We start from the raw sequence: 17,964 nt of genomic DNA, 5'->3' as shown, positions 1-17,964 counted from the left end.
CTGAGCCCTCAATGCATTAGTGTTCTCAGCACGTGGATACCCTCAGAGGGGATTAGCAACAGCAAATCATGATTGATCGACTAATTGTTCTATTTGTAATGCACAGAATCAAACCATTGTCAGGAAGACAGGTAGCTATATGCCGGATCGCTTGCAATCTGTCAGCATCACAAAACCTGCATTTGAGTCCTAGATTCCTCACATCCACAAACTGTGTGATCCTGAGCAAATTACATTGCCTCAATTTCCTAATGTTTTTTGGAGGGCAAAATATGGTTCAATTTGCAGTTAAGTACAAGTAAACTTTTTTAGCCAAGCAACATATCCCAACACACAAGGCATGTGCATGAATGAAGCAGTTACCTGTCAAAGAGCTGGAGCTCCAGGTTGCTGAGGTAGGTGAGCTCTGTACGCATGCTTGCGAGTTCTGTGAGGGATCCACAAGGTAGCTGGGTGGGTTTGACACAGTAGAATGCCTCCTCGTCCCTCTCATCAAGGTACTCACACACCTCCTCTTTGCTGTCCAACTCAAACCCACATTGTGTGATGACCTCTTGGGTTGCACTTGTAAACTTCCCCTTGTGGGTGACATATTTATAGCCCATATTTCGCGCTCTCCACAGTGCCGAGGCGCCCTCACTGGGGTGGATGAGGAGCAGTGAGATCCTGACCTTTGCCTCCCAGAAGAGCATGAAATGAACATGGTACGTCCCATTGTTGAAATCTTGGATTGACCCAGAAGCTGCAGCTTTTACACCCGGAGAGTATATCCTCGTCCTTAGAGCATCACCGCCATAGGTCTTCCTGTGGCCCAAGTAGTCGTACATGTCGAGCTGGACTGTCACCTTGTCACCGATGCAGTACCTGTCTCTGGGCTTTACAATGAAGGCCCGGCTCTTCAGTGCGCAGGTGGTGTTGTCTTTGTGGCTGAAGGTGACGTTGGGTACCAGCCGGTCTATTTCACTCATGAACCTCCTGATCTGAAGGTCAGTTTGTGTTGGCTGTGATCCTTTCCTGGACAAGGGGCTATAATTGTCCAGCTGTGATCCTTGGCAGGATTGGGCTTTTCCAAAGTACCTGAAGAGGAGAGACTGACACATAAGGTACCAATTAACAAGACATTTCAACACTGAGCATGGGGAAAAGGAAAATAATAGATATTAAATGAGTCACACAGGGACTTAACTGTCAAACAAAGTATCTGGGCATGGATAGAAGAAAACACATGTGCCCATATTAAAAAGAACATTTGGACAGCTGCTGCTTGAAACCTGTACAGTGCTGTACGCAAATACCGGACCACATTAACAACAAAACATGTTATCCAGTGGAGGAGCATGCAGTCTCTGTGTGGACTTACATGAGAGAGTCAAACACCCCCGCCGACCACATTAGCAACAAAACGTTATCCAGTGGAGGAGCATACGGTCTGTGTGGACTTACATGGCAGAGGCGAACACCCACATTGGACCACATGAGCAACAAAACATTAGCCAATGGAGGAGCATGCAGTCTGTGTGTAGACTTACAGAGGAAAGGTGAACACCCACTGTGGACCACATCAGCAACAAAACATGTTATTCAGTGGAGGAGCACACAGTCTGTGTGTGGACTTACATGGGAGAGACAAACACCCACTGTGGACAACTTGAGCAACAATACATGTTATTTAGAGGAGGACCACACACTCTGTGTGTGGACTTACATGGGAGAGGCGAGCACCCACTGTAGATCATGTGAGCAACAAAACATGCTATCCATAGGAGGAGCATGCAGTCTGTGTGTGGACTTACCTGGGAAAGGCGAACAGCCACCATGCAACACATTAGCAACCAAACATGTTATCCAGTGGAGGAGCACGCTGTCTGTGTGAGGACTTACATGGGAGGGGCAAACAGCCACTGTGGACTACATTACATTAGAAACTAAACATCTTATCCAGTGGAGGAGCAGGCATTCTGTGTGTGGACCTACATGGGAGAGGTGAACACCCACCATGGACTACATTAGCAACAAAAAATGTTATCCAGTGGAGGAACACACAGTCTGTTTGTGGACTTAATTGGGAGAGGCGAACACCCATCATGGACCACCTTAGCAACAAACCATGTTATCTAGTAGAGGAGCACGCAGTCTATGTGTGGACTTGCATGGGAGAGGCAAACACCCACTGTGGACAACTTCAGCAAAAAAACATTTTATCCAGTGGAGGAGTATGCAGTCTGTGTTGTGGACCTACATGGGAAAGACAAACACCCACCGTGGACAACATGAGCAACAGAACATTTTATCCATTAGGAGGAGCACTTAGGCTCTTTTGTGGACTTACATAGGAGAGGCCAACATCCAAAGTGGACAACATGAGCAACAAAACATGTTAACCAGTGGAGGAGCATCCATTCTCTGTGTGGACTTACATGAGAGAGACCAACATCCATGGTGGACAACATTAGCAACAAAATATGTTATCCGGTGGAGGAGCATGCAGTCTATGTGTGGACTTATTTGGGAGAGGGCAACACCCACTGTGGAACACATTGACAACAAAACATGTTATGCATTGGAGGAGCATGTAGTCTGTGTTTGGACTTACCAGGTAGAGGCCAGCATCCACCGTGGACCACATTAGCAACAAAACATGTTATCCAGTGGAGGAGTACACAGTCTCTGTGTAGACTTACATGGGAAAGGCGAACACCCACTGTGGTCCACATTAGCAACAAAACATGTTATCCAGTGATTGAGCACGCAGTCTCTGTTTGGACTTACATGGGAGTGCATATTTGAGGATGGCGCAAGTACACTATGCAGAGGGTCCAAACAACCACATCTTAGTTTTCAGGGGTTAAAATCAAACCATATAATGCTCTAATTTTTAAGGTAGCTGGTCGAGCAGTTAGGCTAATCCAGGAGATGTGATAAGTATTTGCTGTACTCACAAATCCAATCATGCACCACACACACTTAATGAATAACTCAAGACCAGAGTTTATAAAAATACTTCAGACCTTTTTATAATTTTTAAGACCAAAATATTTTGAATAGGTTAAGTACTTTTCTTGTTATGACTTTTAAAAGTTTGAGCAAAGTTAGTCTTTCAGTGCATAATTACGCACCATTGGAATCAATAGGCGGTCACTTTTAAAAAAATGCATTAAAAATCGTACTATTGAGTTACCAATCTCTTCTTTTGCAGGGTGGTCACAGTGGCCGGTGGGCACCTTGTGCCAGCTGGAGAGCTTGAGGAAGCTCCAGGTTCCGGCGGGAGCAGAGTTGGAAAAGTTCTTGGCACAGGCACAGGGCCACCTGGATGGGCCAATTGGAAAAGGAGCTAGTGAGTTGGAAAGGTTCTTGGCACAGGCAAGGGCCACCTGGATGGGCCACTTGGAAAAGGAACTGGTTTGCAAATTCAAAGTGGTACCTGGGGGTCCCCTTTGGCTGTTGAGGTCACCAGCGGTTGGGGACCCGGGGCACACAGCAGACCCCACAATGCAAGGCCCAGGGCGGCCAGGTGCAGGGAGTTTTGGAGGTCTTGGATGCTGTGTGCAACGAAGTCCACTGGAGTTGGAGGTAAGTCTCTTGGAGGGTCGCTTGCAGGACAAGAGGGGAACTCTGCTCGGAGGTCCGGGGTCTTCCTGAACTCCCTTGACTGGGGCTTCCTCCTGGTCCTTTCTCAACTCAGGAGGAGCTGGTTTTCTCCTGGTCCGATGTCAGCTGATCAGGACCGAGGGTATTGCTCTACCTCGGCCACTGGGGGGTCACAGCACCACCAAACTTGGAACAGTTGGGGGATACTTCTGGACTGTTGTCTGTGTGTCTTTGGATCCAGCTGTGATGTCCGGTCGAGGCGATATACGATTTAGTGAAGTGTACCTCACTGGTTTCTTGGTCTTTTACAGTTTACTTGTTTTCTTGAGTGGTGCCTCCACTCAGGAGGGAGATCTGGGGTGATCCTAGAAGCCTGGAGGTCCCCTGGGTTTCTTGGAGTTGGTCCAGTGTTCAGCTCCTCCACTGTCACGATTGTCGGGACTCTGGTGCAGCAAGCATGGGTCTTAGCGCCTCTTCTGGAGCAGGTGGTCCTTGGTTCTCATCCTGGGGGTTTCTCTGGTGCTGGTCTTCTTGGAATCCTTTTCGAATCTAAAATCTTGGTCCAGGGGAGCCCACTAAATACTGAATTTAGTGGGCATTTTAGGGGGAACCTGGCAGTGTCCAATGGGGCACTTACCCTTGGGTGGCTACACCCACTATAGTGACCTCTTCCTGTGGGAAGGGTCACTTCCCTAAACCTCACTGGCTGTTTTTCTCCATTCCAAGATGGAGACAACTGAATCAGAGGGTCCACTTCGCAAGGCAGCCCTTAGGGGTGGTGCACGGTCAGTGAGGCCACTCCTCCTACCCTTTGTCTGGTTTCCCACCTTTGCTCCCACCAAAAGTTGGGGTTTGCAAAGGGGGAAGCCCTCTGCTGCTTGCAGCAGGCCTGGAGGCTCGAGTTTCAGGGGCTGTAGCCCTTTGAAGTTCACTGCCAAAGTGTTGCACATTCCTGAGGGAGGGGGAGTTAGCTCCTCCACCAAGGAAGGGCATTGTCTTACAAACCAGAGTGCCAAGGCTCTCCCCCAGGTTTGTATATTGGCTGTCTGGAGTGGCAGCTGGATGGAACCAGCCAGCAACTCTGCCAGTTAGGGTTAGCTTTTGCAGGGGGCACCTCTAAGGTGGCCCCTGGGTACATTTAGGGGTAAATCCAATACTGGTATCAGTTTGGATTAAATATTCTGAGTTCTCGGATACCAAATAACCCAGGGTGCAGAGTGGCCATTATGTAGCTGGGGAACCTGTGTTTGACCTCTGCCCAATACATACATTCAAATGGCTGCTCTGTTCACTCACTATGTCCTAGGTTCAGCAAGGACACAGTGGGGGCATATTGCTCATGCAGCTATGCCCTCACATATAGTATGGTGCACCCTGCCTCAGGACTGAAAGGCCTGCTAGTGGGGTGACTTACCCATAACATATGCAGTGTATGGTGGACAGGGCACACAGAGTGTGCCATGTCGAATTTATCCTTTTTGGGTTCCCCCAGTACACTCAGCCTGCAATGGCAATGCTGGGTGTATCTGGGGGCAGGGCCCTTGGGGTTGGCATAATCAGTGCTGCTACCACCAGGGGCCTACTCTTAATATCTCTTGCCCGGGGTACTGGGGTACCCATTTACTAGGGACTTACAGGGGTATTTAAGAGTATAACCAATTGTGCCAAGCATCACAACAGTTTTAGGGAAAGAGCTCTGGCCCAGGGAACCTATTTAGCAGGAGCCCTGGGCACTACCAACTTCTAGAACACATCACCATCAGGCAAAAAGTGGGACCTAACCATGCAAAAAGAGGCCTCCTCTCACAGTGCACTCATCACAAAGCTACAAAACCGCAGACTCACATTTCAATCAAGAGTCTATGAAGCCGCTGCCACACCTGTGAGGCTTTCTGCCCAGCAGGTAATTGGTTATGCAGTGCCTTGCATAAGAAAAGAGCAGGCCAGACAAAGGCCCTCATTATGAGATTGGTGGTAAATCCCGCTTACCGCCACGGTGGTGGCCACCAACATACAACCGCTATGACGGCTATCCGTTCGCCATATTATGACACACACACACCAAACCGACAGAACACAGCCACATACACAAATCTGCCAGCCCAAAGGTCAGTGGTAAACTGTCAGTACCAACATATATGCCGTTACACCAACAAAACAACGCCCATCACATTATGACCCACGAATCACCAAGGCGGACATTCACCGGTGGTAAACCTTTGGTGGTACACACCGCCGCGCCGCGCTCAGAATGGACACCAAAATACTAAACTACACAATATTGGCCAATTAAAAAAAAAAAAACCTGACACCCATACACACAACACACCCATCCACAACACTATAAAAAACACACCCACATTACCCACAACCCTTTACGAATACAAATCATTGCCACCGGACAGACATCAAGACCACTGCGACAACTATACACACACACCCCCATACATCCCTAATGCACTCCACTACACACACCCAACCACAGTACCCAACACCCACACACTTACACATACCACACAACACCCATGGCCCCACAAAGGCAGCCCCGTTTCACAGATGAGGAGTTGCGGGTCATGGTGGAGGGAAATAGTCATGGTAGAGCCACAGTTCTTTGGAGCACAGGTCCAGCAGATATCCATTGCAAGGAAGATGGAGCTATGACGGACAATCGTGGACAGGGTGAATGCTGTGGGACAGCATCCAAAAACAAGGGACAACATCAGGAAGAGGTGGGACGATCTATGGGGGAAGGTATGTTCCATGGCAGCAAGGCACCAGCTCACCATCCAGAGGACTGGCGGTGGTCAATCACCACCCCCCCATAGCTCACAGCATGGGAAGAGCAAGTCTTGGCAATACTGCATCCAGAGGGACTCACTGACGTAGCCAGAGGACTGGACACTAGTAAGTCAACATTTACAACTTATCACACCCCATACCTGCATGCCATCTCACCCCCTTACCCTCACTCACTTCACTCCATCCCACACACTGCACTAACGCAGATGACTAACCCCAATGCTAAGCCCTGCATGCCATACCTGCATGGACACCCATCACCAAAGCATGCACAGCATAGGGGAACTAACAATCCCACAAGACATCACCATACACATTCAAAGGTGGCAGGGCAGCAGCAATGATAGAGTGGAAGCTAGGGATGTACAATATGTCATAGGCCTAAAGCATAATACATCACTTACATCCCCACAGGACCCCCTGTCAATCTCAGTGGAGAGGAGGTGCCACGACCATCTAGTCCCCAACAGAAGATGCCCCCAGTGATGACAGTAACCCTGGACTTCTGGATGAACTGGATTAACTACCTGACCCATCAGGGACCACTGGACAGTCGGTCACCCCAGGCCACTCACAGTCCACTACAGAGCCTCCCCCATCAGTATCCAACACCACAGCACCCACCCAGTGTCTCCACACCTCTGTCCTCAGGACACGCCAATCAGCAGTGTGCCCTCCTGTACAGGGACCCCAGTCCACACCTCGCCCCAAAGACAATCAGGGTCTTAGGGTCAGTGGCAGTGGGAACACCATTCAAGGGACAGGGGCACAGGACAACAGGGACACTGGGAAGACCACTGTGCGCCAGGGGGAGGACAGGCCCAGGGAACCGACTATTCAGGAGGCAGTTACTAATGTCATGAGGGCTTACCAACAATCCCAGGACACGACAGGCCAGATCCTCAACAAAATGCAGGAGAACAAGCAGCTGCAGGAGGAACACCATCAGGAGATCAGGGAGGACTTGCAGGCCCTCAACACCACCGTGATCTCCATAGCAGGGGTTCTGGCAGACATGGGCAACATCATGAGGGAATAAACAGCAAAGCAGCGAACCACTACCACCAGGCAGTCTATTGACCAGCCCACCACTTCCGCTGCAGCTAGTGTACAGGAGGCCCTGTCACAGGACCCACAGGCCACCAGCACCCCTCCCCCTGCAGAAAGCGAACTACCCCGCAAACATCCCCTGTGACCCAGACAGAAGCCAGAGACACTTGCCAAGAGCAAGGCCACCACCAGGAAATGAAACTCTCCTGATTGTCCCCCTTGTGTCCCACCCTGTCAACTTGTCCACTTTGAACTGCCTTTGCTCCCCTTTCTATGGCCCCTTGGACACTGGACCTGTGCTACAAACATACTGGAACAATAGCCTGGACTTTCCTCTACAATCAACCCATTTCATTGCACTTTTGTAGGAGGCTGGACTGGCTTGTAGTGAGTACCAAGGGGTACTTACACCTTGCACCAGGCCCAGGTATCCCTTATTAGTGTAGAGGGGTGTCTAGCAGCTTAGGCTGATAGAAAAGGTAGCTTAGCAGAGCAGCTTAGGCTGAACTAGGAGACGAGTGAAGCTCCTACAGTACCACTAGTGTCACTTGCACAATATCATAAGAAAACACAATACACAAATATACAAAAAATAAAGGTACTTTATTTTCATGACAATATGCCAAAGTATCTCAGTGGGTACCCTCAGTATGAGGATAGCAAATATACACAAGATATATGTACACAATACCAAAATATGCAGTAATAGCAATAGAAAACAGTGCAAGCAATGTATAGTCACAATAGAATGCAATGGGGGCACATAGGGATAGGGGCAACACAAACCATATACTCTAGAAGTGGAATGCGAACCACGAATGGACCCCAAACCTATGTGACCTTGTAGAGGGTCGCTGGGACTGTAAGGAAACAGTGAGGGTTAGAAAAATAGCCCACCCCAAGACCCGGAAAAGTGGGTGCAAAGTGCACCTAAGTTCCCCAAAGAGCACAGAAGTCGTGATAGGGGAATTCTGCAGAAAAGACCAACACCAGCAATGCAACAACGATGGATTTCCAGACTAGAGTACCTGTGGAACAAGGGGACCAAGTCCAAAAGTCACGATCAAGTCGGGAGTGGGCAGATGCCCAGGAAATGCCAGCTGTGGGTGCAAAGAAGCTGCCACCGGATGGTAGAAGCTGAGGATTCTGCAAGAACGACAAGGGCTAAAAACTTTCCCTTTGGGGGATGGATGTCCCACGTCGTGAAGAGACGTGCAGAAGTGTTTTCGTGCAGAAAGACCCCCAACAAGCCTTGCTAGCTGCAAATGTCGCGGTTAGGTTTTTTGGATGCTGCTGTGGCCCAGGAGGGACCAGGATGTCGCCAATTGCGTGAGGAGACAGAGGGGGCGTCCAGCAAGACAAAGAGCCCACTCAGAAGCAAACAGCACCCGCAGAAGTGCTGAAACAGGCACTACGAAGTGGAGTGAAGTGGAGGTATTGACGTATAAGTGATGTTCTGTTGTCCACATCCTCATCCTCTTCCTCCTCATCCTCACTATCCTCATGGTCCACTGCTTCCTCAGGGGCGTCTCCAGTCACCTCCTCCTGCAGAAAAGGCACATGATGTCTGAGGTCCAGGTTGTGCAACATGCAGCATGCCACTACTATCTGGCAGACCTTTCCGGGTGAGTAGCACAGGTGTCAGATGGAGGCACCTGAACCTGGCCTTCAGGAGGCCGAAGGTCAGTTCGATTATTCTTCTGGTTCGCCCATGTGCGTCATTATAACGGCCCTCAGCCCCTGTCCTGGCACTCCTCACAGGGGTCAGGAGCCAGAGTCACCTGCAAGCATTGAGGGACAACATTTAGCCTCTCACAATGCTATGGGGCTAACACCTTAAGGCATACACTGACATACAGTGGGTGGGGACTCTGGCTCACCTATTAGCCACACCCTGTGCCTCTGTAGTTGGGCCATCACATTTGGGATGCTGCTATTCCTCAGGACAAAGGCGTCATGCGCCGACCCAGGATACTTGGCAGTGATGTGGGAGATGTTCTGGTCCGCCAGGCACACCATTTGCACATTCAGGCCCATATTTATACTTTTTTAACGCCGCATTTGTGCAGCTTTTTGACGCAGAAGCGGTGCAAACTTACAAAATACAATTGTATTTTGTAAGTTTGCACCGCTTTTGCGTCAAGAAATGACGCAAATGCGGCGCTAAAAAAAGTATAAATATGGGCCTCAGTGAGTGAAAACTCTTACGATTCCTGAACACCTGTTAATTCAGGCGGGGGGTACAAACACAATAGTTGTACTGTCAATCTCCCCAATAATAGTGAGGATATGCCTTCACAGTGGCCAAATCTTCAACCTGAGGGAAAACAATGTAGCTGCACCCTTTCCAGCACGATTGAGAACATTGGCTGTGACATTCCTGCTACCAAGCCCATCATCACTTGGAAAGAACCAGTTGCCAGGAAATGGAGCACTGATATCACTTGCACAAGCGGGAGGATCCCAGTGGGATGACGGTTAGCTGATATCGGGTCAGGCTCCAATTGGGCACACAGCTCTGTGATTGTGGCCCTGTCCAGGCTATAGGTGAGTATAATGTGCCTGTCCTCCAGTGTAGCCAAGTCCACAAGGGGTCTGTACACGGGGGCTTGCCTCCTCCTCCTATTCATCCGCAGTGGTTGGTATCTAAGGGACACAAGAGTGAGAACGCTGTCACAATGTGAACAATGGAACCACCACCTCAGTGAACATTAATGTGATGGGACAGTGGGAATGGCAATGTATGTGCAAATCTAGGCAGTGACACAGTTCAGGTTAATCTGATCATTGTCCACCACTATGAAATGGCGACCACCTGTCCTGTGTAGATACAGGTGGAAGTGAGGTAACTCCGCCGACGTTGGGCGTCATGCAGAAGGCGGTCTTGCACCGCCGTGCAATTCCTCATTGGATAATATGGGGCTCTATGGAGTACAGTGGCCAATGGGGATCTGCAACAGCGGTGATGGTGTACACCTCCGCGGATGTGACCGCCACTTTCTATCTGAATCCTCACTTGTTTCCTGACCTTAAACAGGAGAACACTTACACTGCTTGTCCTGCTATGACATGTGTCTGGAACCTACCATGGTCCGTATGACCAGGGAAAGGGCCACTGCCTTCACTGCGGAGGAGTTGGAGCGATTGGTGGATGGGGTCCTGCCCCAGTGCGGATTGCTGTATGGGCCTCCAGACCAACAGGTGAGTACACCTTGGGTACGATGCATGTGGGAAGGATGCATGAAGATGTGTGTGCAAACATCGTGTCATCGGGGGGGAATGTCTTGTGGTGGTGTACATGGTGGGCACCGGCGATGTTTGTGCCAATGGTGATGGAAATGGGATTGGTGGGCTGTATGTGTGACAGGCTGGATTGTATGTGTAATGGTGTCCTCCTGTCTGTATCACCTCTGCAGGTCAGCACCCATCAAAAGAAGGATTTATGGCGTGCGATCACCAAGGATGTGTGGACCCTTGGGGTCTATTGCAGGCGGAGCACCCACTGTTGGAAACGGTGGGAGGACCTGAGACTCTGGGCATGTAAGACCGCAGAGGCCCAGGTGGGTAAGGCCTCCCAACGAGGAAGGGGTGCCCGTCAGAACCTGACCCCCCTGATGGCCCGCATACTGGTGGTGGCCAACCCAGAGCTGGATAGGCACTTGAGGGCATCACAGCAGCCACAAGAGGGTGAGTACAGTGGCAGTTACAACAATAATTGGTAGGCGGCGTGGGATCCGGTTGGTGGGTGTCAGTTAGCGTGTGCCCCTTAATGCCAGACCAGACATTGCTGCGTGATCCAGCTCAAGGATAATGGTTGAAAGGAAAATCCAGGTAATCTAGCTAGGTTGCGTTCCTTGTCAGACAGGGCTTAGTGGGTCCCAGGAGGGGTGTAGTTGACAGTGATTGGCCCTCATCTTGCTGTGGCATCTAGCCAATTCACTGGCAGTGCAATGCATAGTGCTCAATCTTAATCCCTGTGTGTGACGGTGCTGTGTATGCCAACTGTGGTGTTGGTGTTGTAATTGACCCAGTGTTCCCTTTCTCTCTCTCCACCTCTTTTTTTCCGGTCATCCTGTCCATGTGTTCATTAGTATAATCTAGTGGAGGAGCAGGGACACTGGCGACAGAGGGAGCTGCATCCCACAGGACCCAGGAGGCAGAGTCAACCGACGCCGAGGGAACCAGTAGGATGGAGGGCGAGGGGAGCACGAAGGCGGAAACAGGAGGTGACAACAAAGACTCAGATACCTCCTCTGATGGAAGCTTCCTGGTGGTGGTGGACACCTCTGTGACCACTCCAGCTGCAGGTACAGCTGCCACCCCGTACCAGCACTGCCGTCCCAGTTGCCCCTCAGCGAGTTGCCCTTGCCCGCTCACCCAGGAGGGTGGGCATCTTCTTTGCCCCAGGCACCTCAGGCACTGCCCAGTGAGCCATGCGGCCCTGAGTGAGGAGTCTATTGATCTCCTGAGATCAATCTCTGTAGAGCACTCAACCATTGTGAATGCCATACAGGGGCTGGCATTCCAGATGCAGCAATGCAATGCAATGCATTACTGGAGGGCATCCACAGTGGATTGGCGGTCCAACAGAGATCGATTCAGGCTCTGGCCTCCTCTCTGATGGCAGCCATTGTCCCTGTTCCTACCGTCTCCCTTCCAACTTCCACTTCCCAGTCTCCTCAACCCCAACCTATCCCATGCACACATACAGACGAGCATGCACACAAGACAAGAGTGGCACAGTCAAATACAGGCACCACACTTCAGCCCACAAGCACTCACGCAAAACGCCAGACAGTTGCAGACACAACAATATCCACTGCCTCCACTGTCTCCCTCTCCTCCTCCACCTCCCTCACAGTCACGTCCACACTCACATCTGTATGCACTACATCCACCATCAGCATCACCACACCAAGCAGCACACACACCTTCCTAGCAGACACCTCCACAACATCCATCCACGCGTCCCCCGTGTCCTCTCCCACCCTGTCTGTCCCCTCCTCCTAAAGGACACAAACGAAAGCACTCAGACACCCAACAGCCATCCATCTCACACACGCACACTGTCCATGCACCTGCACCCAAGTCCAGCAAACATACACCAACAACCACTCCCTCAACCTCCACTCCCATCCCTCCTCCCCCTTCCCACCCCACTGTCCCTAAGAGGCTTTTCCTTGCCCAACTTAACCTCTTCCCTCCCCCCATCCTGGCTGTAAGAGCAGGGTCCCAACGACCCAGCCCAGGACCTCAACCAAACAGTCCACTGGGACAGTGGAGGCCCCTCTTAGTTGTGGAGGCAAGACAGTGAAGTATTCCACTCCACCAGCAAGAATGGTAAGGATCCCACACCTCCTGCCATGAAGGGGAAGAAGCCCGGAACTCCTGCCATGAAGGGGAAGAAGCCCTGAACTCCTGCCATGAAGGGGAAGGAGCCCACACTTCCTGCCATGAAGGGGAAGAAGCCACCAACTCCTGCCATGAAGGAGAAGAAGCCCTCAACTCCTGCCATGAAGGAGAAGAAGCCCTTGACTCCTGCCGTGAAGGGTAAGAAGCCAACAACTCCTGCCATGAAAGGGAAGATGCCCTTGACTCCTGCCATGAAGGGTAAGGAGCCCTCACCTCCAGCAGAGGCTGGCACGGTACCACCACCAGTGGTCATGAAGCCCTCACCTCCAGCTGAGACAGTGCAGCCCTCACCTCCAGCAGAGGCTGCACCTTCACCTGCTGAGACAGTGCAGCCCTTACCTCCAGCTGCGACAGTGCAGCCCTCACCTGCAGCAGAGGGCATGTAGGTCACCGTCCAGGGACTGCTGTACAAGGAGCCCCCTCTAGAACCAGTGTGCAAGTCACCCACCTGAGAGACTGTGACCTTCCACTCCCCAGCAAAGATAATGGGCATGGAGTCCCCTCCAGAACCAGTGGGCAAGTTCCCAACTTCGGCTGAGGTGCCCCACACCCCCATCTCCCTGAGGTGCTTGCCCACTTACAAAATGATTCCCCTGCAGAGTTCTGTGCGGATGATGCCAGGAAGCAAGTTGGGCCTCGGACTGTGCCCTGTGGCCCCGAAGTACTTTTGACTGGGCATTGGCCCTTTGTGGACATTTGTACATATCTCTTTGTTACACAATGGGTTCATTTGGTGGCTGTTCCCATTCAATACATTCTCAGTACTGCCTTATTGTTGTCCTTGCATTATTATGCCATGTGTCGTGTGCCATTGTTTTTCGCCTGCAGCTGGTTGTGTGTATGGTGTGTGTGTGTCTTGTGTGTGTTGTGCATGTGTGTGTGTCACTCTCCTTTTCCTCCCTCCCTCCCTCCCTTGTGTGCTAGGCAGCTGTACTCACCGTCATCGTCTTAGTCGGTGTTGGTGTTCCAGGTGGAGCATGGCATAGAAGAGCATCAGGAAGACTTGCAGTTCCGGTTTTACGGTGCGTTATCCTTCTCTGTCTCTGATGGTGAGTCTTTCGTCTTCTGTGCAGTGTTTCCACCAGGATTTTGATGGCGTTGCTTCTGTCCCAGAAATCGTGGCGGTGTACTGTATTGTGATATGGTGGGCCAGTACTTTGACTTCCGCCTGGCTGTTGATGGCTACCACCGTCGTGCATGGTGTTAACGCCCTGGCGGATGCTGTGGTACATTAGCTGTGTTTGGGAGGGATCACTGTCATGGTCATAATTTGGCAGTAATTACTGCCGACCTGTTGGCAGTATTTCCACCACTTTATCACTCACCGCCAATGTTATAATGACCACCTAGGACTCTTATTCTTTTGAAAATTCATATTTTAACTTGTGTATGTTGGATTTTTGTTGTTTTGATCTTGTTTGATTTAGATAAATATTACCTATTTTCTAAACTGCTGTGGTGTCCATTTTGTAGTGTTTTCACTGTATTACTGTGTGTGTTGGTACAAATACTTTACACATTGTTTCTGAAATTAAGCCTGCCTGCTTGTGCCAAGCTACCAAGGGGGTGAGCTGGGTTAACTGAGTGTGAATCTCCTTTACCCTGACTAGAGTGATGGTCCTTGCTTGGACAGAGGGTAACCAGACTGACAACCAAAGACCCCATTTCTAACAGGCCCTATGATTACAAAGCGACATTTCAAGCCACTAAGTTGCATGCGTTCATGGCTAAAAAAACACAAGCATTGGGAAAGCTAATAGGTCTGTCCTTGGCTCCTGACATTTTGTCTTTGCCAATGCTTTTTATTGAGAACATTTTTTGCAGAAATCCAAACAAGCATTTTCTCAATGATTACAGATGAAGCATGTTGGAGACAGAGGCAGCTCCGGTGGTGCAGAGACCTGAGTGTGAGCCCTGAAGGGTCCCACAGGTGTGTGAGTCAGGAGGGGCCTGGTCAGGATGAGGATACTCGAGGATGGAGAGTATTGAATGACCAGGACTTCTGGCTCTCATGGTCACCTGAAGGAGGGCATGGCTGTGTGCAGGAGACCTCAAAGGACCGCAGGAGGGGTACAGGAGGCTGAGGCCGGGAAGCAGCTATAAGCAGAATTAAGCCAGCGCTTCATAGTGAGCTGTGAGACTTGCCACCTGCGCCTACCAATAATAATTTGCATTTGAAGTGCAATGTGTTTCGCGTTTGCTCAAGTTAGAGCTATCAGTGTTGTAAATTCCTAACCGGACTTTTCTTGCAACTGAAAAGTAAAACAGTTGACATAAGTGAACCGATTGAAAGCGCCACGGCCGCCATGGGCATGAGCGCAAAGAAGAGACACAAAAAGAAAAAGAGGTTTGCTCACAGTCAAACATATCAGCCAAAGTGCAATTATCCATGAAACAGGGTTGGTGTCCAAGGCAGTCACAACACTGCCCCAAGGAGGGACAAACGGAAAGCATGTACCAATGATAACAAAGGATTTTTGAAAGGCAAGCTCACGAACGAGTGATAGTGATGAGCGTGCGGTGGGCGTGGTTAAAAGCCCACAGATAGATTACAACAGGTCAGGGCGCTTGCGGGCTCAACCTAAAAACAGATTGCCTTCTGAAGTACCAATCCTGAAGTTTTAGACATTTTCTATCAAGGTGCTTTTTGAGCAAGAATGTTTCCTGTAAAGTGAGATAAAGAAAAAAAAACTTCCAAAAAGGCGCATTGTGTCCTTTTAGTGCCAAAATCATATGCAATGCTTCTTCCTTGTGGCAGTTTTGAGCAGTGGTCCAGCAAGAGTACCCGAGGCTTAGTGCAAGAAATTAAAGCGTCCTATGTCTGTTTGGGTATTATACGACAGCTACAATTGTGGTGCATTGGGCCGCTCAAACCCCTGTTCCCAATGCCGCTGCACGTGTTGCACAAATGACAGCTGCTTCCGAAGAGAGTTGCTTACCCAAAGTATAACTTTGATCCCTACGCCATACCAAGTTTTGAGGTATTAACTTGTTGTTTTGATTAGTTGTTACACATGCATCACTCCATCCTTTTCTGAAGAAATCCTTAAAACTTCAGCTACCATTGGTGACCAGAGATTCCTCACTTTTTAGGAGTCAACATGAAGCGTGTGCATTACACTTAATAATTTACCTTTTTCTTGCCACATAATTTAGTCAAAGATGCGAATAATGTGGCCCTACCCTGCCGCATAATTCCAGTGGGACCATGTTAAACCAAATGCATAGACGTGCTGTTTGAAATTCAGTGCTTTCAGCTACTTTCCAAACCGATGGTGGTTGATGTGAGTTTTTAGACAGAAATGTTCTTGGCTTCCTGCGTGTAAGTTCTATCATACTTAGCAACATATTTATACTTTCTTTGTGGTGACTTAGCGTCATTTTTTTTTTTACGCTAATTCAGTGCAAACTTAACTCCATATATTTCTATTTTGACGCTAGACCCGCCTAGCGTCAAAATACTGGAGTTAAAGGCATTTTTTTGATTCGTGAACCCACCTTGCGTCAAAGAGATGCAAGGTAGGCGTTCCTGTCCAAACAATGACTTAAGGCCTCTAGCCCCTTATTTATCCTCCAGTGCAAAAAAGGTGCACGGGGGAGGTGGGCCTAAATAATGACGCTAAGCCTGCTTAGCATCATTATTTAACGCCTGGGTCAGGGCAGGTGTTAGGGGACCTGTGAACCCATTTGCATGGTCAAACACCATGGAAAGGGCACACAGGTGCCCACCCCAAGCCCCAGGGACACCAGAGGATGGGGGACCCCATCCCAGGTAAGTAGGGTAAGTAGAGGTAAGTATTTTACAAAAAATGTTAGAGTGCCATTGGGGCCCTGAAGTGGGCCCCCTACATGGCACTGCGTGCAGTGGCCATGCCCAGGGGACCCTTGCCCACTGTTCTGGCCATTGGGATGGTGGGCATGACTCCTGTCTTTTATAAGACAGGAGTAATGTGGCATGGATGGTTTTGCATCTGGAAAAGACGCTAGGCTGGTTAAAGGCATTGTTTTGCCTCTAACCAGCCTAGAGTCATTTTTTTGGTGCAAAACCCCCTTCTCCCATATCGCCACCCCCACCCATCTAACATAATTTTCCAAGACACTAGCCCATCCTTTGCGCTGGCTTACGGGATTCCATAAATTTTGCACCCAGGTGGTGTTCTGGATTGACGCAAGGCAGCGCTATACTTTTTGACGCAAAACTGCATTTGCGCAGTTTTACATGAAAAAGAACAAATATGAGCTCTAGGGGCATATTTGTACTTTCTTTGCACTGAATTAGTGTTATTTTGTTTTACGCTAATTCAGCGCAAACTTAACTCCATATTGATATTTTGACTGTTGACCCGTCTAGCCTCAAAATATTGGAGATAAAGTCATTTTTTGGATGCGTGAAACCACCTTGCGTCAATGAGAGGCAAGGTAGGCGTTTACATCCCAAAAATTACTCTAAGCCCCTAGCGCCTTATTTATCCTCCGGTGCAAAAAAGGTGCACAGGAGGGAAGCGGGCCTACATAATACTGTGATGCCTGCTTAGGTCCATTATTTAACGCCTGGGTCAGGACAGGTGTTAGGGGACCTGTGGACAGTGATGTAGGCATTCAATCTACTGCCCACCCAGAATGCTTTGCGTATGGTATCTAAGCCTTGGGCCTTGCATCTCTGCTGCAATGGGAACTGCTAATAGGTTTTCCTGTGGTGTTAGGCCTGTATCCATCTATATTTGCCTCCCGTGTGTGGAGATCGGGGGCCTCAGTACAACAAGCCAAAAGTTAGCTTCTTCTATTTGTAGAAGGCAGCAAAGGCTCCTGGGAATTTTAGAGCTTACGTTTATATTTAGAACATGTTTTTGTGAATGCAAGAGTCTTTACTTTCCCATCAGACACCTCTTCCCCGCACCGTAGTTTGAGGGAAGGGCTGGACCCAAAGGTGACCTCAGTGGCACAGCCCGACCTGCCTGCTGGGAAGTCAAGACATGTTCACAAACAATACTCACCTTTCATTGGCTCACCCTCTGTCTGTGTATCCAGCTTATAGTAACTACACTGGACAGCGATTGGTCACCACTGCAGTCAGTAGCTCGGTGGGTTGGGAGCTTGCTGTGGCCATCTCTCTGG

General features: G+C 49.7%; 1 protein-coding gene across 1 annotated transcript in view; it reads right to left on the bottom strand.

Moving 5' to 3' along the window:
• Window positions 1–17,964, bottom strand: part of LOC138296948 (NXPE family member 1-like) — a 366,294-nt gene that overhangs the window by 151,809 nt on the left and 196,521 nt on the right. The window contains exon 4 of the mRNA XM_069236467.1: window positions 364–1,091. Within this exon, the coding sequence (XP_069092568.1) occupies window positions 364–1,091 (728 nt within the window). The remainder of the gene's footprint in view (window positions 1–363; window positions 1,092–17,964) is intronic.

The sequence above is a fragment of the Pleurodeles waltl genome, chromosome 5 (assembly GCF_031143425.1).
Source record: "Pleurodeles waltl isolate 20211129_DDA chromosome 5, aPleWal1.hap1.20221129, whole genome shotgun sequence".
Classification (NCBI taxonomy): domain Eukaryota; kingdom Metazoa; phylum Chordata; class Amphibia; order Caudata; family Salamandridae; genus Pleurodeles; species Pleurodeles waltl.
This window is presented reverse-complemented; position numbering and strand designations above follow the sequence as displayed.